Source organism: Myotis daubentonii, chromosome 1 (genome assembly GCF_963259705.1).
Source record: "Myotis daubentonii chromosome 1, mMyoDau2.1, whole genome shotgun sequence".
Classification (NCBI taxonomy): Eukaryota; Metazoa; Chordata; class Mammalia; order Chiroptera; family Vespertilionidae; genus Myotis; species Myotis daubentonii.
The window spans coordinates 26,998,903-27,021,082 of NC_081840.1; the positions used below are offsets into that span (position 1 = coordinate 26,998,903).

Below are 22,180 nucleotides of genomic sequence, written 5' to 3' on the forward strand. Positions count from 1 at the left end.
CCGGCCCAGTGAACAAAGGTGGGGGAAGGGTATCAGGCCCCATGGCCCGCTGCTCCCAGCATCCTAATCCTTGAAAACCGGTGAGAGGAGTGGCCTGCAGAGCAGGGAAATTGAATGTTGGCCTCACCTTTTCTTCCCTCCCTCTACTATGCACTCCGGAGCAGGTATTATACAACCTCCGCCTGGCAGGCAGCAGGAATCGTGGGGCTTCCTAAGGGGATGGAAGGCACTGAGGGGTCCTCCCCACATGCTGTTTGGGTTCCTCCTTCCCACCCTTCCAGGCTGCATCACCACAGTGGAGCCACAGGTGGCAGGGCTGGCAGCTCCTCTTTTAGCTGGCACCCCCCTCATCTTCCTGCCCTTGCCCTCTCTGCCACCCAGGCAGGAATGCCACACTGTCCCCCCCCCGGCTCTCGGTACCAACCTCCATGCCAACTGAGGGCTGTCATGCCAGAGCAACCCCTCACACAAAAAACGCTTACTGGCCTCGACGGCTGGTACCTTTCCAAGGTTACCACCCAGGGATCAAAGGTTTCTTTGCTTTAATCCTGGGAAATGTGCAGGTGTTTTCTAGCTCAGTCATCTGGTAAGAGTGGGGGAGGGAAATCAGCTTTTATGTTCCCGTGTGTGGAGATCTGAAGGAGATAGCTCTCCTGGGCTGAGTGAACGATAAGTACCCATCTCCTGGGAGAATCAGATACGGCTGACGTTGGGAAGGCCTTTACAGATGGTCCAGGCCAGTGACTACAATCCAAGGAAGAAAAACATTTGCATTGCAACCTCCATGCAGAAATTGAAAGTGCGCACACACAATCACACAACAAATAGTTCATGAAACAATACAATATGCTGGCTGTGACTCATTCATTTCAGTTTATCACCCAGGAATGGGTTGTGACACAATTTGCCACGCACTGAATCCAGGTCAACACTGTCATTTTCAAGCTGACAGAACTATAGTTTCTCAAGATCACACCAGAGCTGGAATAGATATCCAAGGGGGTCTCTCCAATAAAGGAGGGGCCCCCATTTCCCTGAGGGTCACAGCTTTTGATTTTCTCAAAGTCTTGGGAGCACGCAGCTGGAGGAAAGGGCCTGCCCAGAGGTTTGTACTCAGAGGCATTGCTGACAGGGGCCGAAGGGTTTTGCTTCCTGGGAAAACCCGAGGTGGAGGTGCAGCTTGAGGGAGTGGGACGGATAAATCAGCTTTCAAAGCAACCAGGTGAGGCTCTGCAGCCCCTGAGATGTTTTCCCTCATCCCCTGGGGTTCTTGGATCATTGGACACCTTCCTGATTTCTTCTTCTTTCCCAGACACACAACTCCAGGTCCGCCTCATTTAGCAACTCACTTCCTCCCCTGTTTTCCAACTTTTTCTAATATCCTTTCCTTGTAGTTTTTTAAACCTCTACCGATTGATTGCAATTCCACCCTCTACTTTCTCTAACAACTTCATCTTTCCCGTCAAAGTCACAATCCTAGCAATGGGTGTCAAAGAGGCAACCCTGTGGATGTTGTTTCCACAAACACTACCCTAAAAGTTCTCCAAACTAGACCCGGCATAGCCATGCCTTTTACCACAATGCCCAGGGGTCAGGATTCTCAACACAAGGCATCTGGGTAGAACTGGCTCTCCCCGCTTCCCCCGAAACTGTCTTCTGATCTTCCACAGATTTTCTTGAAATCTTCATCTAAATTTGCTGTTTAGTAGACTTTTAATCTTTTAAGAAAGGCTCTAAAAACGAAGAGCCGAAGCCACACGGTGCCCTGAGTAAATAAAACTCCAGCCTTCTGATGGCTTATTAGTTATACACCCTCAGAGACTATGTAACAAAGGGGCCTGCTGTTTGCTTTGCTTAATCTGGTCTTAAAATCTCAGCTTCTTTGTCAGAAAACAATATTTGCAATTGTAAAAACAATATTTACCAAGGAACTTGGATAGCATAAGTCAAAGGCTAAGAGCCAAAGGTCAGTAGTTCTTACCCCAAATTTCCCCGGCCCCGAGTCCCTGCTGAGGAGCTCGGCTGCACCAAACAAACACACTGCTCTCGGGTCCATGACGAAGCGGCGCTTTCAGAGGGGAGGAGAGGGAAGGCTGCAGCCTGTGCGCGGACAGAAGCACGGACACTCCAGCCTGCCCCACGCAACTCCGGCTGGATCTCTGCAGTGCCCTGTGTCTCCCTGGGATGTTATACAGGCTCACCGTTTCACAAACCTGGGAAAAATGCTCAACTCATAAATCCTATGGGGTGGACAGTGCTCCCACGGACAGCAATGACAGTGTGGTCCTCCGCGGGTCAGGCTACATGGCCACCTGGGCATCTTTGTGGGCAGGGCCTCCTGCCTGGCAGTGGGGGACAGATGAGTATCCTGAGCATTTCTGTGGGGAAGCTTCTCAACGGACCGAGCAGTTCGGGACCCTGTGGGCTAAGTTCATTAGTGTCTGAACCGATCTCATGTTCACTGTTTTCTGGGCAGGCCTGTGACTGGACGTCTTTCCTACCTGCCAGAGGATCCAGCATCTGGGAGTGAACCACCAGAGCAGACCAGTGGCTCCTGGGTGCTTTCCCACAAGCCAGGACTCAGCGCCTTCTGAGCCCCAGGCCCATGTCATAAGGTGGAGGCCAGTGAGGCCCGGCCCCCAGTCGGGACTTGAGCACAGGTCCCTCAGCCTGCTAGGCAAGAGGCTCTGAGGTGGTGCAGAGTCCTCACCCCAGGGTCTGAGACTCACCCCTGCTCCTCACTCCAGGATCTGTGAGAGGACTGGGAGGTGGCAGTTCCTAGCCTGCTTGGTTTGACCTTTATTCTGTTAGAAAATTCTATAGTTCTCTCTAAGCCCCACAACCGCCTTCTTCAAATTTTTGCCACAACTGCCAATCTCTTTCATCTCACTAGGATAAAGACCACTGGCCAGTTCCTCTTGACCTTTGATTCTGTTCTGAAGTCGTTCCGATCAGGAGCGTAGCAGTAATTATCACCAGCAATGGGCACCACTGAGCACAATCAGCTTAGAGAAATGGCTTCATCCAAGCATCTTACCTTGAAGAACCAGGCCTTCCTTCTCGATGGTGTAGACAAAGGAGGCGAAGGGAGCCAGCGGGGACTTGGCGATGAGAATCTGCACACCAAGCACATTGCCCAGGGTTAGTCCAGGGAGAGATCAGAGGGGAGCCCCCGTTCAGTCCCCTTCCCACTTTGAGCTTGTTTGGAGGTTCTAGCAGGGGAGCGCAGCTACTCGTATACCCTTGACCGAAGACCGGTCCTCTCCTTGGGGGGGAAGGTCGTCCTCTTCGACCGAGCGCGCAGCTTTGGGAGGGACGCACATGGATCGGTGAGGGAGGAGGGGGACACCCGCCTAGCCAGCCAGATCAGCCGAATCAACCCTGGCGACCAATGGGGTGACAGATGTTGCAGCCAGATCGCCCTCACATCCCCCTTCCCACTTTGAGACAAACTGGTACCCTATGACCACAAGTCATAAGGTTTATTTATGTTTTTAAAATTATTTTCGAATCAAATGAGTGTTATTCTGTCAATCAATTGATTACTTTGGAAGGTTGTACATTTATTCCAACTATTCTGCCCCTGAATGCCATATTCTTGAACCAGTTTTTCTAGAAATAAATTTCATTATTGTATGTCATGTGCTTTAACCGTTATCTTTCTGTCCAATGATAAAACTAGCCTAATTTTATTCATAAACTTAGCTATTCTACTAAAAAAATTTTCAAAGCCCCCTTAAGAGATAAAGATTTACCATAACTGTGGATATTCAAAATAACTTACAAAAGGCAAATCCATGGTAGATTGCATTCTTTTTTTTTTTTTTTTAATATATTTTATTGAGTTTTTACAGAGAGGAAAGGAGAGAGATAGAGAGTTAGAAACATCGATGAGAGAGAAACATTGATCAGCTGCCTCCTGCACACCCCCCACTGGGGATGTGCCTGCAACCCAGGTACATGCCCTTGACCGGAATCGAACCTGGGACCTTTCAGTCCGCAGGCCGACGCTCTATCCACTGAGCCAAACCGGTTTCGGCTAGATTGCATTCTTGACCCCAACTCTTCACCCAGCCTGTATTCATCCCCTTTCCCATGTGACTACAGTTCCTCTTGGTTAAGGTGGAGAGCAGTGGTTCCCAACCTTTTTTAGGCCATGCCCCACCTAAGCATCTCTAAAATCCTGATGCACAACCCCCTCCGCCCATGACATATACTTCTTATTATTCAAAAAGTGAATACCTATTCATGTGGAGGAAGCCTGAAAGGCCATTAACTTGGTCTAAACAAGCTTCCAAAGAACATGACATCCATGAAAGAGAAAGAATGAAAGGACAGTTAAAGTACTGAGGAAGGAATTACTAAGAAATTATTAAAAAATAATAATAAAATGAAGTGATATGAAAAAATAGCAACTAAAGTTTCAAAACATATAATAGAGAACTGAAATGCATAAATATGTCACAATGTAGTACATTTGTATACTGTAGATGAGGCCCCTAGAACCACAAGAAATGCAAAATTTCACGGGTAATAACTCATTCTTGAATTGCCACACTTAAAAATCAAATTGCCTCCCTGTGGGGTGTGTGCCCCATGTTGGGAACCACTGGTGTTGAGTATTTCTCATGGCCTTTGACTGTGGGTTTGGCCACATGACTTGTTTGGACCACTAGGTTGTGCCAGTTCTCAGCCTAGGCCTCAAGAAGCCCAATATATCTCCACTTATTCTCTGATGCCTCTGGTACTGTTGGAAAAAGAATATATCCAAGCTAACCTGCTGTCTCCGAAGGAGAGTGAGAGACACGTGGAGCAGAGCTGGCCTGCGGGCCCATCCCAAATAGTGACCCCAAGGAGACCCACAGGCGCATTGGGGAAATGCTCATTACTGCATGCCTCTGAGATTTGGGTGTTGTCATGAAGCATTACTGCAGCAAGAGTTCACTGACCTACCAGACAACACAAAATACCAAAAATATTTTGAGCAATGGCATTCTCCTAAGGAGATACCTACCTTAAAGGGGATGGTCATTTGGTCATTATCACTAACCCTTTATCACACCTCATATGGTTCTATAGGACGTCTAAGGGCTGGTGGGTTATTATCACATTTCTCCTAAAGGAAGATGAATATCAGCTACCTGTTCTACAAATTGATATCATCAAAAATAGTGACAATTTGGCACAGAGCCACTTAGGTAATCAGGGAGGCAAGGAAGAAGGAAGAAATAATTTCAAATAACCAAAAGGCTCACATGTACTATCTCAATCTACCTCAAGTCAACAAATATTTACTGACTGTCAACTATGAGAAATGGTGGATTAATGCGGTGAAAAGATCACAGGTTTTAGTTGTGGAGTTTGAATCTCTGTGCCTGTGGCAAGGCTTGTGATTGCCCCCTAGTAGCCACCCACCTCCCCCCCTCCCCCCACCCATCTTCTTTTTAGTAAATAACTCCTCAGGTTTCAACATTCCTCTGCCTCTTTTGCAACCAGGGAGGCCATTTGACTAACAGAACAGGAGTGTAAATAGCAGGTAGAACTTCTGGCATATATTTTCCTAAGAAAATATGTGCTCTTCACTTTCCCTTCCCCCTTCCCAAGGGCAGGAACAGATTCAACCACATGGATGTGGACACCTTTGGGGATGACAAAGCGACCCAGGAGAAGGAAGCGGGGTGACCTCATAAAGCATCAATGCCTCCCACCTGGGGTCACCTGTCCACCTCAGGACAGAGCCACCGCGAACCACTGCATTTTGGAGTCTTTGCCACCATGCCGCAGCCTGAATTCTAACCAATACTTTGGCTATGGACAACCTCACTTTTTTGAGTATCAGTTTCCTCGCATGTAAAATAGGGATAATACCACCCACCTAAATGGGATTATTGTGAGGATTAAATTAAGTCTATAAAATGCCTGTCACTGTGTTCAATTAACAAGAAGATTTCCAACAACTCATCATGGATACTTCCTGAGCACTCCTTAACGTTCACTCATCAACACCCAATATTCTTTGCTTTTACCAGAAGGATTCCACTTAAGTTGAATATCAATAATTTCTACAATTGTTCCAAAGTTATCTAGATAAACTTGCTCATGGTCCCTCAGCCTGCTAAGCAAGAGGGCTCTAAGGCAGTGCGGAGTCCTTACCCCAGTGTCTGAGACTCACCCCCGCTCCTCCCTCCAATTTGACACTATCAATGTAATAGACAGTGTCAAAAATATCTCATGTCAAAAGTATGTCACCTTTAAATTAAGGTGGAGCCTTCCTGACAGAGACAGTTGGGGATGGTTCAATGTGAAGCTGACGGAGGCGCCTGGTGGGGGGATGGCATGAGAGAAGAGAGGACAGTGCTCTCAAACTTTCATGGGTTTGAATCATCGCGGGTCTTGTTGACAGATTCTGAATTATAGGCTCAGGGTGGGGTCTGAAAGGCCGCATTTCTAACACGTTCCCAGGAGGTGCTGCTGTGGTCCATGGACCACATTTTGAGTAGCTGGGCTCCAGGAAACTAGCCTGATGGAAGAGCCCAAGATGGAGAAGCAGGAGTCGGAGTCCTGAAGCCGGTTAGGAGGCTACTGTGATCATTCAGTGATGAGATGACAAGGGCCTAAACCACCGCTGCGTTAGCAAGAATGTGGGAAAGGAGGTCCTTCCAGATGTGAGGTGGATAGAAGATACATACACCCTTCAGATCAAAGGCAACAGAAATAAACTACACATATACAACACTTCGGATCTTTATTGTCTACATGAAGCAACTGGGTATAAATAAATAATAATCAGTAAAGTACCCTAGTATATTTTTGAAAACTATATTACCATTTTTATTTTATAAACTGCAAATTAAAACCTGGTGGGTGGGAGGGGGGATGGGGTGGGAAAGGATGTGATATTCTAATGCAACACAACAAATGACATCTGAGCCTCACGGTGCTGCTGCCAACATGACTGCGCACTCTCCGGGGAGCCCAGGCCCACTCTGAGCAAGCGCAGTGCCCTGGCCACCGGGACCTCACCTGGAGGGACCGCACATCTGGAAGGACCCCCTTTCCAGGGAATCGGGGGGGTTGGACAGGCCACTGATTAATGCCATGCCCTTCTCAAGCAGGGTTTAAAATGGGTCATTGAAAGAATGATTTGTGTGCAGTTAGAAAAAGGAAGTGATCAGTTATGTCAGATGAACCCCACTTCCTTTCTTTTAAGGGGGAAGAGAACTCTCAGATGGATGGATTGACAGAAATGTGGTGAGGGGCAGCAACCTCTAGTAGAATGTGCTGTACTGTAGTCTTGGTTTTGTCATGTTCCACATTCTTACTGATCTGCATAGGACGCTGATGTACTCAACCACATCCATACAACAAACATGGGTCCAGCAGGGAACAGAACTGACAAAAATTGTTACCCTAATAGAGCTTCTATTCTAAAGGAGGCAAAAAGATAATGAACAAAACGAGTAAGTAAAATATATGGTATGTTAGATGATTATATGTGTTAGATGATTATATAATCACATATATGGTAATATGATGCAGAAAAAAGGCAGAGAAAGAGCTCATTGGATCACATTTAAATAGAGTGGTAAGAGAAGAATTCACTGAAAAGGTGACATTTGAACTTGGGGTCATGTAAAACCCATTGATGGAATGCTGAATATGGTAACAGAAGATGAAAAATATAGAGAAACATATTATACAATCATAATATCACAACACATCTTAATTTGGTTAGAATATTGGAACCAATCCTACAAATCTTTTAGGACGCAATTTTATTGAAATATATGTAAGGCCTTTTCCTTGAGAACAAGGACCAGCTATTGTCACAGAATGGGGAGATGAGATCTAGCTTTCAGAAGATGGAACGGGAGTGTTAGTGAACTACAGTGCAGTACAAGTTGGTTGTGAGATATGGTTCACAAAAAACTAGTGTGGTCTCCGGTTGTATAAATGGAGACAGTACCTACAGCAAGGAAGTGATGATCCGGCTCTGCTCCTCATTCAGCAAAGCGTGCTGGGTGTGATGTGTCTGGATTGGAGCCCAAATTCCAAAAGGGAAACTGACAGACAGAACAAGTGGCAGCCCATCAAGGTGGTCAGTCACCCAAAGCAACCCACGGCCACGAACACCGCAATGCCAGCACTACGGTAAGGGGTCTAGCATGAAGGTGCATATCGCTTTTAATATGAGTGTTCTGATCTGGATACTCTGTAGTGCTACCCGGCAGAGAAGGGAGGTGTGAATTAGCTTTAAGACTAACAGATTTCAGAAAGAGTGATGCTTGCCATGTATCTTTGCAACTACAGATAGACTCTTCTGTTTCAGACTTGAATCAATACCCCATGGTCCGTGCATCTATGCCTTTCAAACTACAAATTATCCCCTTCCAAGGCAAACAACCCTTCCTAGCAGACATTTTGGGCTGTTCTGTTTCAGATGTTCCGTCGTGCCATAAATTTGGGGTGTTCTAATCATTGTCCGGCTTGGGCTGTTGTCAAATGTCGTTCTATCCTCTTCAATAGATAATGTCCTGCAGGGAGGACCTGGCTGTTTAATTAAACTCTAGGACCCCAGTGAAACAATTTTATCACACTGAACCCCGTGTGCAACGTGCGAAGTTGGCTTTGGATCGCTCTGAGGATTCATGGAAATATGTAGTCAGGCAAGCAGGAGTGCAGATGTGTGACTCAGAGAGCTTAGAGTCCCACCAGGCAGGTGTGCGGTATTGTGAGCCGTTAATTCCACCTCCTGCAAACAGCTAGATTGTTGTTGTCTTAATGTTTCCTTCATATCAGACCAGTAAGACTCTAAGTACACCCTAATGAATATATTTTCTCCTTTCTTCAGCTATGATTGTAAGAAAAGTGGTCATCAGTGTTTTTAAACATTGTGTTTATTATGAACTAGATGCTGGGTCCCAAATCCCACTACCATCTGGAAGTAATTTTCATTATTTGTACCATCCACCAATCCATCATGTATTTATTTAATCCATGAATCTTCCCTGGGCACATTCCTCTGTGCTAGGCACTGCTCTAGGGGCAAGGTCCTCACTCTCATGCAGCTGACGTCTGTTGGCAAAGACAGACGGTACAGGGGAGCCTTTAGGCCTTGGGCTTTTTTCACTTTAACATTCTACTATGAGCCCCTCATTCTTGAGTAGTCACTCATTCATTCATTCAACCCATCCGTCCACAAACATTTATTGAGTACCTACGATGGGTAGGAAGATTCAATTTGTACTGTGTGAATTTGCACTTTTCAAAGAGTGCCATCTGTTTCTACCTCAATTTATTTTTAGATGTATGCTCTGACTTTCTGACAGGATTGCAAAGATTGGGGGCGTTTTTTTTGATCCTTCACCTCCCTTTCTCTAGGGCAGCAGTTGCCAACCGGTGGTCCGCAGACGAGGTCCGAAAGGTTGGCGACTGCTGTTCTAGGATCCAGTCCAGTGCTTTGCAGACTGTGGGCTCCTGCAATGACCGATGGGCATTTTCCTCACTGTTCTTCACTTTATCCTTCTGCTGTATGTGTGACAGTTTCTCCCAGTTTATAAGTGACAACACGGAGGCCTAGCTAGGTGCTCTGCACCAACTGTGCAAGGAGAAGAAGGCCTTTGGAGCTCAAGGGCTCCCCTCCCAGACCTCTTCTCCTTTCAGGGCCCTGCCTTCAGTCCCTGATCCGCTCTGAGCAGGTAAGTTGTCAGGTGATTTCCTTCACTCTAAGGTGACAGCAGATTTAAACCTTCCAGGGTTACCCTTTCAGGTGTGTCTGTATTTTAATGTAAGATTCTCAAAGGAGAGTCATGGATCCAACGTGGTAGAAAGTCCTGCGGGATCACCCCTCCGGGTTCCCACAGAACCGATGACGATGATGAAAACAACAGCCAACACGCATTATTCCTCACAACACCCCTTTGAGGTAGTAGCTCATAAGCAGTGAAGCTAAGATTCCAACCCAGGCCACCTGGTCCTATAGCCTGTACTTTAAACCAGCATGGCGGCAACCCCAAATGCCCTGTGCACACATCAATCCATGCCCCTGAGGTAATCAGTCAAAGAGGCAGGACACAGAATAGCAAACAGGGCATTTCTCCCACAGCACAGACACTGCATGACTGAAGGCAAAGAAGAGAACTGGACAGGGCCTCGCGCTGGCTGCCCTATCGCTTATGAGCTTCCATCCTGGCAATCTTCCTCTGTCTCTCCTTTCTAAATGTCCCAATCCTACCTACTCTTTGAACTCCATACGAATGTACCTCTTCCAGGAAGCCTATGCCGATTTCTCCAGTCTCAGGTAATCTCTCTCTAGTTCCATCTTACTTCACCTGTACCTCTCTAATAGTTGTGCTACCCCTGAACTTAGTGCTTTCTCTACTGAATTTACTACCATGTATTTGAAGGCAGAGACCATTATCATCATTGTGGCTGCTTCTGGTCCCACCAACCTCCACTATGGTGCTATAAACATAACAGAACCTCAATTACGAATCGCAACTTCAGCAGCTCTAACTCATACCCACTCTGAGGACTTATCTGGCATTCCCTCCCCAAGGCTGGGGACTTCGAAGATGCCACAGAAAAGACAGGCTTCCCAGTCCATCGCTGCCAACATTCTCAGCCTAGGCCGGCCCAAAGTCAAGTCTTTGCTTTCAGCTCGCTATAGCATCAGATGTTTTTCCTGGCCCGATCCCACTTCCAAGAACGTGGAAAAGGAGCCATAGGACAGAACGTGCTGGGCACAGGAACCCCAGGCCTCCAGGATGGTGATACCTTCTAAGGAAAAAGCCTGTCTCCTCCTTTTAAAGTATAGGTGTCACGTTCATCTGGACCAAGCCAGCTCAGCCCTTGTCCTCCACGGGTGGCCAGGGAGGCCCGTGTGGAGCAGGAAGCACAAAGATGTCAGGGATCTTGGGCACAGACTATCCTGGAGGCTCTTTTTATAGCATTCTGGCAGCTCACACGAGTTCTTGCAACAGAGCCCCAAATTAAGGAAAAAGTGAGTTTCGCCTTTGTGGCCCAGGAAGGCAGACACAACTAGGCAGCCATGGCTGACAGCAAGCTGGCCCCAGCTCTTCCACTGTCCCTCCTCCAATTCTTGTGTCATCAGCTTCCTTTCAGACTGGCAATGGATCCTTCCTCTCTTCTACGTCCTTCCCCTTCCCACCCACCACCCCAACTCTTATACTGGTCGTGGGGTGAAGGGCAGAGGAAAAAGAGCTAGCAGAGGGCAAGTGTAAGCAGAAGCATGTTTCCTGTTGGGGCGGGTGGTAGGCCTAGCTGGCTTTCTATCCCTACTCTCTGCTACAAGATGTGGAGCCCAAAGACTATGTAATAATTCAGCTAAAAATACCAGGAAGCCATTGAGGTAGATAGTTTGGAAATATGACTTAGCATCCATCGATAATTTCCCATCTTGCTGATTTTTTAACCCCGTCTCAGCCTCTCCTGTGATCAGCAAGATTGTGTGGTTGTTGATAAATTTGGTGGGGATGCCCCTGCTGACCCATCTGTGTGTAAGGGTCCTGCTGCGAAGCAAGAGAGAAAACCCATTGACTCTGAAATGTCCTGCAACAGGTACCCTATTATCTCACTTCAACGAATGCCTGGGCTAATGAAACCCATTGCTAAGCTAAACAAATCTTTCCTCTAGCTGTGCCAAGTGTCTGCGACAGAAATCCTTCATGCCAGGGATTTTCCTCCTTGTCCAAGACCGAGAAAAAGGTTGTTTTTTCAGCTGTTTTGAAGCCCAGGAAGAAAGCCAGGGAAGCAAACAAGCCAGTTAGTCTTGCATCAGATAATTCAACAGGCTTTTGATAACCTCAAGTCTTCTGTCCCTTCCCCAGGTTAAGCTGAACTCGCCAAGCCAAGGGACAGAAGGGCCGGAAATGCCCCAGACAGGAAGATCGATCTCTGTGGCTGGAAGGAGGCCACGGATCAGGGGGGCTTGAAGTGTACCCGGTGATCCTCAAAGGCATTCCCTAGTCATTGTGTTGAGAAGAGCTGGAGGGAAAAGTGGCAGAGGTCCAGCTCCCAGTCCGTATCTGGATCTTGTACTGATTAAAATCTGCTTCATCACTTGGAAACTCGCTCTCCACAGAAAACGAAGCCTCAGCACGGAGAGCTTTGCAAAAGATTCGGAGGAGAGAGTAGAGAACGAGTTTCATGGCACCTAAACTGCCTTCTCAAACAGGGGAGTAACAGTTGAAGATGTAATATAGGGCTGGAAAATGACAGGGTGGAAAAAGAAACTGTATTGAGTGGCATGAATTTATTCATTTATCTATATGGAGCCTACTTCACAACTTGGGGAGAGAAAGTAAGCTGATCTGATTCCCTAATGAAATACAATTCTAGGCCCTGGGAAGATTCTCCTTGAAAGTTTGACTCTGAGGCTACAAGACCTTATTTCCCCATGGAGTACCACTGTGATTGATCTTTTATGACATATCTTGGGTGATTGTTTAAAAACGTTTTTCTGTAATACATAAAATTCCCAAAGTATATAAACTGAAAGATCTAGGTCCTGAAAGAAATCAAACATTTCTTCGGATTGATAGGATAGTACCTCAGTAACTCATGGGATGGTAATAGTTCATGGTCAGAGTGGCATCTTCAGTTTATTCCACCACCCCCAACATTTTATTATGAAAAAATTTAAACATACAGTAAAGTTGAAAGAATTTTATAGTGACTACCCACCCATAAACCTACCAAGTAGATTCTACTATTAACATTTTGTTAAATGTGTTTTTATTATTTATGAAATAATTTATCATATCAACCTATCTTATTATTTTTGTTGTCACATTTCAAAGTAAATTGAAAATGTCAGTGCACTGTCCTCTAAACACTTTAGCGGGTATATAATGAACTATAAGTTTAATATATGTTCATATATTTTTAAAACCATGTTGAGTTTTTTTCCTGTAATTTTTACAAGTGATTTGAGAGTTAGTGATTTTTCCCAAATGATACTAAAATCAGAGAGAATTTAATGACTACACATATATGACAATATGCAAATTGATACATTCAAAGAATATAGGTCGTTAATTATTTCTATATGAAATACCAACTTTATTGAGGCATAATTTACATGTAATAATTTTTTTTAAATATAGGCTATGAATTTCCCTCTGAGCACTGCTTTAGCTGCATCACATAAGTTTTGGTATGTTGTAGTTTTGTCCTTTTTTTCTCAAAATATTTTCTAATTTCCCTTGTGATTTATTCTTTGACCTATTGCTTATTTTGGAGTATTTAATTTGCAAACATTTGTAAATTCACCAAATTTCTTTCTGTCATTAATTATTAATTTTATTTCATTTTGATTAGAGAAGTTTTCATGGCTTCAATAAATTCATTGAGGCCCATTTTGTGGCCTAATATACAGGGTGGAGCAAAACTAGGTTTACAGTTGTTTGTATGGAAAATAATACAATAATTAATCCTATATAATAAAAGGGTAATATGCAAATAGACAGAATGGCAGAAGGACCAGAACACTTGTGGCCCCTCGCCCTGGCCAGCACTGCCCCTCAGAGGGCACCCTCACCCTGATTGGGGGGCAGGGCTGGCTGGCAAACTGCCTGGGGCTCCTTGCCCAAGCCGGCTCCGCCCCCAATCGGCCCCCTGCCCCAGCTGGCCCCACCAGTGCACAAATTCGTGCACCAGGCCACTAGTAAATAATAATACAAAATTAACTCTGTGTTTTGCATACTCACAACTGTAAACCTACTTTTGCTAAACCCTGTATAATCAGTCTATCCAGGAGAATGTTAGGTGCATATATGTTTATAATTGTTATGTCTTCCTGATGAATTCACCCTTTTATCATTATTAAAATGCAATTTTTTTTGCTTCTAGTAATAATTTTTGTCTTAAAGTCTATTCTGCCTGATATTAGTATCACCACTCAAGCTCTCTTGTTGATACTGTTTGCATGTTATATATTTTTCCATCCTTATACTTTCAACTGACAGTCTCTGTTACAACAATTTGAATATAGGGTCCCCCTGCTATCCAAAAGTAGAGCATTCCCATGAAACCCTTCAGAGACTGAAATATTGAAGAAACATTAATTTATATGGAAAAAAATCTGAGCATTCCCAGACCAAAAATTTAATGCACACATAATGTCTTTCATTCACCACGATTGAAATACTTAATTACATCCAGTTTCATGCTAAGTGTATCATCCCCATGAGCTCTCCAAGGCTTTTCCAATACCTCAGGACACATCTTGCTAACAGTTGCACAAAATAAATCAAGATAAAGCTCAGATGCTCACAGCCATAGTTCAGTAACATGGCAGCTTGATGCTGAAATGCTGAGTGTAGTTCCCAGGGAAAGAGCTTGGTGGTGCCACTCTCAATGCTTCTGTAATGGCTCACTGCAGAACAAATGCTGACCGCCATTGTCGCTTTCAGCCTCTTGTTATCCCAACCGGGTAATGGGGCCTTAGGCAGCCATGATCATAAGCAGTTGCCACTGACTATTTTTGTTAAGTGCCCTGTGGGCAGGGCTGTTCACACAGACCAAGCTCTGAGGTTAAAGAGAAGCCCTGAAAATGGAGCTTTCAGTGAGCTGTCCAACGGGTCAAACAGTGATAATTCTCTCGGATGAGGCTTTTGGGAAGCTCCAAACCTGTTCTGCCCACTCCAGTGGCTGCTATGCTGCTGGCTTATAAAACTACCATAGTTGCAAGACAGTTGGCTTTCAAGGTTACTGCAGAGCTGCAGAGGAGAGAATGGGATTATGGAAAGTTAAAATGCCACAAGTCTTGTTCTTACTGAGATTGACCTACCTGAATAAACATGGCTCAGATTGCTGTAAGCCTTTGGTTAATTTTCAGAGTCCTCAAAAAGTTGATTTGGACAGTTTTTGTCAATATTCTAGTTGCTTTTGTGGAGGGGCAGATTTTGTGAGTGTCTTACTCCACCATTCTCTATGCTGAGTATCCCAAGCCAAATGTTTAAACAGTTCATTTTTATATTATTATTTATTAACTATTGTATTATTTTCCATACAAACAACTTTAAACCTAGTTTTGCCCCACCCTGTATACTAGGCCACAAAAAAAACTTCAATAAATTTAATGAAACCCTGCAAACTTCTCTAATCACAATGGAATAAAATTAATAATATCCACCTCTGTTATCTGTCCCCATTCAACCCTGCCACCTTTTCTCTATTTTAAACATTTTCACACTTCTAGAAGATTGATTATTTTTGTTTTTAGTCAACTTAATGTTTACACATAATTTAAAATAGTAAACAAATAACATCACTTTGTATTATCTTCCTCCACTTTAACTGAATTTATGTCAGCTATCATATTTTTAATATCTCAGAGCTCTTTATTATCTTCTGACTATTTCTAATTCAGCACAACCTATTGTTGTTTTTATATCACCTTTAACTCTCTGAGAAGACTAATGATAGTTTAAGTTGTTTTCTAAATCTTGCATTACTTTTCATTCCTCCTGATTCTTTTTTCTGCTCATTTTGTTTTCTCTTTGAAGTGAACAAAGTCTGATGATCCTTGGTTGTTCAGTCATATTGAAATGATAAAATATATTTTATCTAAAAATATAATCAGAGGTACTGTGTATGTGGACAGCATTTGTCAAAGGGTGGTGCCACTGAAGATGTCCAATGTCAATGCATAAAGATGCCTCCTCAGGGGTGGACTGACATTTATAAGCGAGAGTTCTCCAGCCCCTTGTCTGGTTGCTGCATTCCAGAAGGAGGGCTGAAAAGGGGCTCGGATTCCCCATCGGGCAGAGGTGATCCCTCTTTTAGCAGAACGCCTCGCCGGTCCTCTGCTTTGTTGGGAGTCCTGAGTCTGAAATTTCTCCAATTCATGTTCTCCAGAGATACATTGTGGCTTTCAACCTGGGTTACGTGGCTGTCCAGGGTGAGAAAGAGGGTCCGGCGACTTCATATACTGCATATACAATTTTCAGCTAACCTGCTGTTTTCATCTTCTCTGCCTTCTGTGGTATCTGGTACTTCCAAGTCCTGAGAAAATCTCCCACGTGTTCTACCGCTACACGACATTGAAGGCCGTTGGATTTACAGTTTCTTCTGTTCTATCTTGTCAATCTTCTATCACTTTCTGCCCGCCAATATTTTGTTGAAACCTATTAATGTCTCAAAGAGCTTCTCAACTGCTTTGCCTTTTTGGGATAATAATATTACTTTTGTTATTAAACTGAAATAATTTCACAAAGATCATCAGAAAAGATGGAGATAAGCACACGTGGTCAGAGCCTCCACATTAAAGGGAGGCCCTCTGTGAGCTCTAGTTCTTCTATCGACAGTCGGTGAGTGACTTGGTGCCATTATCGTAATACCAGCTTTCAGGGTCAGTTACATTCTCCCCCTCCCCCCGCATACATATGAGTACTATATACATATGGCAAATAACTCCTCTCAAGGGTGTACAATATAATTTTAACTATCATGAAATCATTCTTATAAGAGGCTAAGAAAAGGTGGCTTAGGGCCAAGTATAATAATCCTTCTTATAAAATGGAAGACACATTTAGTCCATCATGGCTTCAGATCTTGGCTATATGATTTCAGAAACTCCAACCTCTGTAAGCATCACTTTCATCATCTTTAAAATGGGCACAGTCCCCATAGACGTATTGTGAGAATTAAGAGATGAGTGACATTAATGAAAAATAGGGCACTTCATAAGAACCTAATAAATATTGGTTTCTTTCCACTCTGGTGGGAGAAGTGCCAATGTAGGAAAGTTAGTAACTTGAAGGCTAGAGAGTTCAGATCTAATTGCCTCTCCTTGCTGCCTGCATGAGGGTGTCTGTATCAAGCTAATGCACAATTTCACAGGCTGTAACACTGTACATTTAGATTTTAAATGAGTTTGCTAACCATCACTCACATGTTAATGTTACCATTTGTGGGTGGGTTTTTTGTTGTTGTTGTTCATTTGTTTTCTTAATATTTTTTAAATATATTCATTTATTTATTATTGTAGAAACAATAATTTGCAAGCGATATGAAGTTTAGAAAATGTGCGGAAGTATAAAAAAGGCAGTAAAAATCACCTATACTCCACCATATAAGATAAGTACTATCAATATTTTTTACTCATCTCTTTCTGGTTATGTACCCGCCTCCCCCCACCCCCCTCCCCACCACACACACACACCACATACAACTTGTTTTAGTGTAATCACTGCATCATGCTTTATCCACTTACCAGCATATTGTGAGTATTTCCCATATCACTGAACTTCTTAAAAAATACTATTTATAGTAACTATAGAATATTCTGAAGAGGGTTGCAGAATTATTACTTACTCGATCATTCCCTGTCATTGGGCATTTAGATAAAATACTATTTTTATCTATGAATGTAAATATATTTTCACATTCCCTGAGGCTGCCTCAAGCCATAGTTACATAAGTGGAATTTCTTAATCAATGTATATAAGCATTTTTAAGTTTCTTGATACCTAATAGCAAACTGCCAATTTTCTCACCCCACTGGAGTCTCAGTTGCTATTACAATGTTTTTTATCTCAACCAATTTATAGCTAGAATAGTATCCTATCATTTTTATTTTCAATGAATTTAATTATTAGTGAGTTTTAAAAGTCATGTTTATTAATAATTTTAATTTCTGATTTGCTCTAATTTTTGTAATGTCCTTTTTACATTGGGTTATTAATGTTTTATTATTAAGTGGTCAGTCTACATAATTTTAATTCAAATAGTGTAGTCATGTCAATTAAGCATCTAAGCAGATTTTATGCTAACAGATATGAAAAGAATAATGAGGGAGTTCTAGGAAGAAGATGCATTAAGTATAATAATCATGTTACTGTAAACCACTTTTGATCCACTCTAAAACATTACTATTTTATATTTTGAAATGTTTAAAGAAATTATTTCACTACATAAGAATTTAAACCCTCTGAATATTAAAAATGGCAACAATATTTACCAACATGACAAATATATTTGGTAAGAAAGGCATAGAAACCACACAAGAATAGACAAAAGATGTAAATACACAAAGAAAGATATAAATGTCAATGAAGACTAAAAAATTCCTGACGCTTTTAGTGGTAAAAGGAAGTAAATGCACATGGAAACATTAACATAGCGTCTCTTACTTATTACACTTTGCAAAACTGCTTGGAAGTGTCCCTAGTGCTGATGAGGAGGCTATAGAACTGGCACCTTCCTGGCTGGCGACGTGCAAATGACTACACCCGTTTGAAAACCCACTGGCACATGCAGAAAAAGCCACAAAGATTAAGATTAATTCACCTAAGTGATCCAGGAAATATGTCTCAAAGATATAACTCCAAACAATGGAAACGATACATGCATACACAGAAAATTCACTCCATCCTCATTACAGTGGTGGGGTATTATCATAAATCCAAAATCAAACAAACAAAAGAAACAAATTATGGGATAGCCACAGGAAGAAATACCATATAACCATTAAAATACAATGCCCAACCTAGGAAAAGCTGTTACTGCTGACTGAATGCTGATACAATGGTAGGCACTTTACCTACTTGCTGTTCTTTAATGCTTACAACAAACTTTTCCTCTTGTGGAAAATACACCTAACATAAAAGTTACCATTTAACCATATTGAAGTGTACAACTCAGTGGCATTAAGCGCATTCACACTGTGGTGCTACCATCACCACCATCCAGCTCCAGAACGTTTTTCATCTTGTAAAATAGAAACTGTACCCATTAAACACTAACTCCCCATTTCCCTCCTCCCCCCAGCCCGAGGCAACCACCATTCTACTGCTGTCCTTTTTTTTCTTTTTATTGAGTGTATTGGGGTGACACTGGTTAACAAAATTATGCAGGCATGAGGTGCACAAGTCCACAACAGGCCACCTGCACACCGTATTGTCTGTTCACCACCCCAAGTCTCCTTCCATCACCATTTACCCCGCCTCTCCCCTCCTCCCCCTCCCCCTTCTTACTATTTGTTACTATTATCATTGGGCGCTGCTAAAGGAAGAAGTAAGAACTGATTGTATCATTTGTAACTTCACAACTACATTTAAATTTTTTTTAAATCAAAAGCTAATGTAACTTTCGAATAAATATATCGATTTTAACTTTCAAATAAATACCTATGAACAAGTATGTGGTTTCACTGTCATCTGAATTTGGAAATTTCAATCTGGCTCCAACCAAAGCAACCAAATGCTACCACAGGCAATTTCAAGGGACAGAGATGCAGCCCGTTTCCCTACCCTGAATCAGGAGCAAGAAAGCCCAGAAAAGCGAGATGCACAGGGTGCTCTGTGCAGATGCAACGCTAAGCTCTGTGAGCATCCAGCAGGCAGCCCACAGACCCGCAGGAAGCGGAGCCAGAGCTCTGGCCCAGGCCCTCAGGAAAACGCAGCCACAGCGAGGCAGCTCCGCCTGCAAGGGTCACAGAAGGAAGGCTGCGGCGGTGCAATTATTATGGTAAAATGATGCCAGGAACTCAGAGGGTGTGTCTTGAATTCTGAAACACACATCCCTGTTACATCATGCGTGGGCCACACGGGAGTTTCTTGAGTCTCATGGGAATCGATTCGAGGAAGGCAACATGTTTCTATGTAAAGAGGCCGAACTCTGCGCTGGCGAGATCCAAAAACAGCTGGTCAAGTGGGACTGGTGTGTGTAATGGACCACATCCCTGGCCCTGCTCTGATGGGTGGAGAAACTATTTTAATGGGAAAGCAACACTCTGTCTTCAGAGCACGATCAAATTAATTCCCTCTGTTACCGCAGCATTCTTCTTATTTCCCTAAAGCCTTCGCCAGTGGAAAAAAAGGGCAAAGGACAAGAAGGAAACACAGACAGGATTTCAGATGAGTTTACGGGTGTAACGGAAAGACAATAGAGTACCCTCCCCATCCTTTCCTTTGGGGCTTAAACTAAATCCAGTTTGAACTCGTCTTTGCAACAAGCTCAGGACGGTGGAGGGGTGGAGGAGAGCCTGATACAATAGCTCCCTTGGGTGTTGTCAGGACATAACCAGGGACTTGCCAGTTTAGGCTTTTGTTTTCTTAATATTTTCAATGTGTCTAAAGCTTACACTGTATAGGAACAGAGAGTGACTCATTTATCAAGTATTGTTCGGGAATTAAGGTACCTTTATCCCACAGAAATAGGCTCACAGACTAACATCATTCCAAAAACTGGGGATCTGCAGAAGGACTTTATAAAGAACTTGGTAAGAAGAGCTGGATAGCGACCAGATTAGATTTCTAAGGAGTTAAAAACTATCCCATCTCTTTGGGAACCCACCCAATTTCCATCTGGGGCCTATTTCAAACATCAGGACTCTTGGCAGACTTGGGATAATCCTGGTGATAAGAGCTAACATTTATTACTTCAGCTCTTGCTGTGTGCTCTAAGACAGGTAAGCCTCATATCAACCTTATGAGCAAAGACTACTATTATCTCCATTTAATCAATGAGGCAACTTAGGCACAGGTCAAGCAAGTCTACTGATTACTATAGGGATGTGTCTTGGTGGCTCCTGCCTAGAACTGTTATTTATAGAAACCAACGAACAAGTGAGCCCACCAGAGGACAACGCATGGGATCCGATTTGAGGGGTGTCAGAAGGTTCCTAGTCAGCATCTTCCTCCTCGCCCTGATTGTTGGGGTCTGACATTTTCTTTTTCTTTTTTTAAATATATTTTATTGATTTTTTACAGAGAGGAAGGGAGAGAGATAGAGAGTTAGAAACATCGATGAGAGAGAAACATTGATCAACTGCCTCCTGCACACCTCCTACTGGGGATGTGCCCGCAACCAAGGTACATGCCCTTGACCGGAATCAAACCTCGGACCTTTCAGTCCGCAGGCTGACGCTCTATTCACCGAGCCAAACCAGTCAGGGCAAGGGGGTCTGACATTTTCATCAGAACCTACAGTTGGACTAAGTCTGTGTCCCCAGGCGGTCTCCCTGGCTAACACACACGTACCACCAGGCAGAGTGCATTCTCCAGGATGAGTCAGTAGATAATCTTGCTTGAGACACAGGACCCTGAAGCTGAGGATCCAGACCCACAGTGAGCGTCAGGGGGTCAGAAAACTCTCCAATATAAGATGTTCCCAGGCCTGGGACGCCTGGGCGGGGGGCCTTTGTGGGGGGCCCAGCACAGCCAGGCACTGAGCGCCTGAAGGAAGGAGATGGGGCGGGGTTAAGCCTTCCTATTCTGTCACTGTGCTAAGGGTTAGCCCTGATCAGACTTTTCAGGGCTCTTTTCAAGTATCACGATCTTTTTAGTCTTAAGCGGACTTGACTGCTTAGGACTAGTTGGCTTTCTCTCTCTTTTCCCGCCCCGCACTGTGAGTGCAGCTTATGTTTTTATGGTTATATAAATAACACATGCTCACTCTAAACAATTCAAGCAGGGTGGAGAGTTATGAGGAATGAAGCCAACCAGCCCCTTCTCAGTGATTCTGGGCGAGGGAGACCCTGGATGCCAGAAACTACAGAGCAGAGGGTAGGGGTCTGAGCTCCCCTTTCTCCCTTGGGGCCCTTCAGAGCTGGGATATGAGGCAAGACCAGAAGATCTGGCCTTAAAAAGTCCTAAACTCTTTCTGGTCCCAATCTCTCACCTTGCGGTTCTCCTGGGTAGGGAGCTGCCTCTGGGACTCACGCAGCATGGCAGCTTGGCGTGGCCCAATTAGGAGGCACTGCAATGTGAAAGCCTCTTCTTTGTCTCCCCAGGGTGCCCGTCTTAAATAACAGGGCTCCATTTCCCCTCCTTCCCAAGGAGTTAATCATGTTTTAGAAGTAAACTAGAGCTCAGCCTAATTACTATGGGACAAAAGCTTTTATCACAAAGACAAGAGCCCACACATTGCAGTGTTTTCCTCAATGCTCAGGCAGAGTTCTTCTAATGGCGCCAGGAACGAATGAGAGTCTCCTACCCTAATGGCACTGCCATTCCCGTATATACAGGCAGGCTCATTCCCAGAGGGGCCAGCCAGAGCTCTCTGAGGAACGAGATACCAAAAGAGGGAGAAAGGCAAGAAAAAAGAGAATGGGAGCAAAAGACAAAAGCACAAGCCAGGTTCAGCAACACAAGAGCCAGAAGACCTCTGCCCACAGCCAGGGAATCGCGGACAATCAGAAGTCACATGATGA

The 22,180-nt window shown here is 43.9% G+C and overlaps 1 protein-coding gene across 4 annotated transcripts in view; it reads right to left on the minus strand.

The window, feature by feature from the left end:
• Window positions 1-22,180, minus strand: part of RAD51B (RAD51 paralog B) — a 611,763-nt gene that overhangs the window by 94,031 nt on the left and 495,552 nt on the right. For all 4 annotated transcript variants that reach the window (XM_059692581.1, XM_059692571.1, XM_059692589.1 and 1 more), the window contains one exon: window positions 3,038-3,116. In XM_059692581.1, coding sequence (XP_059548564.1) covers window positions 3,038-3,116 — 79 coding nt within the window. The remainder of the gene's footprint in view (window positions 1-3,037; window positions 3,117-22,180) is intronic.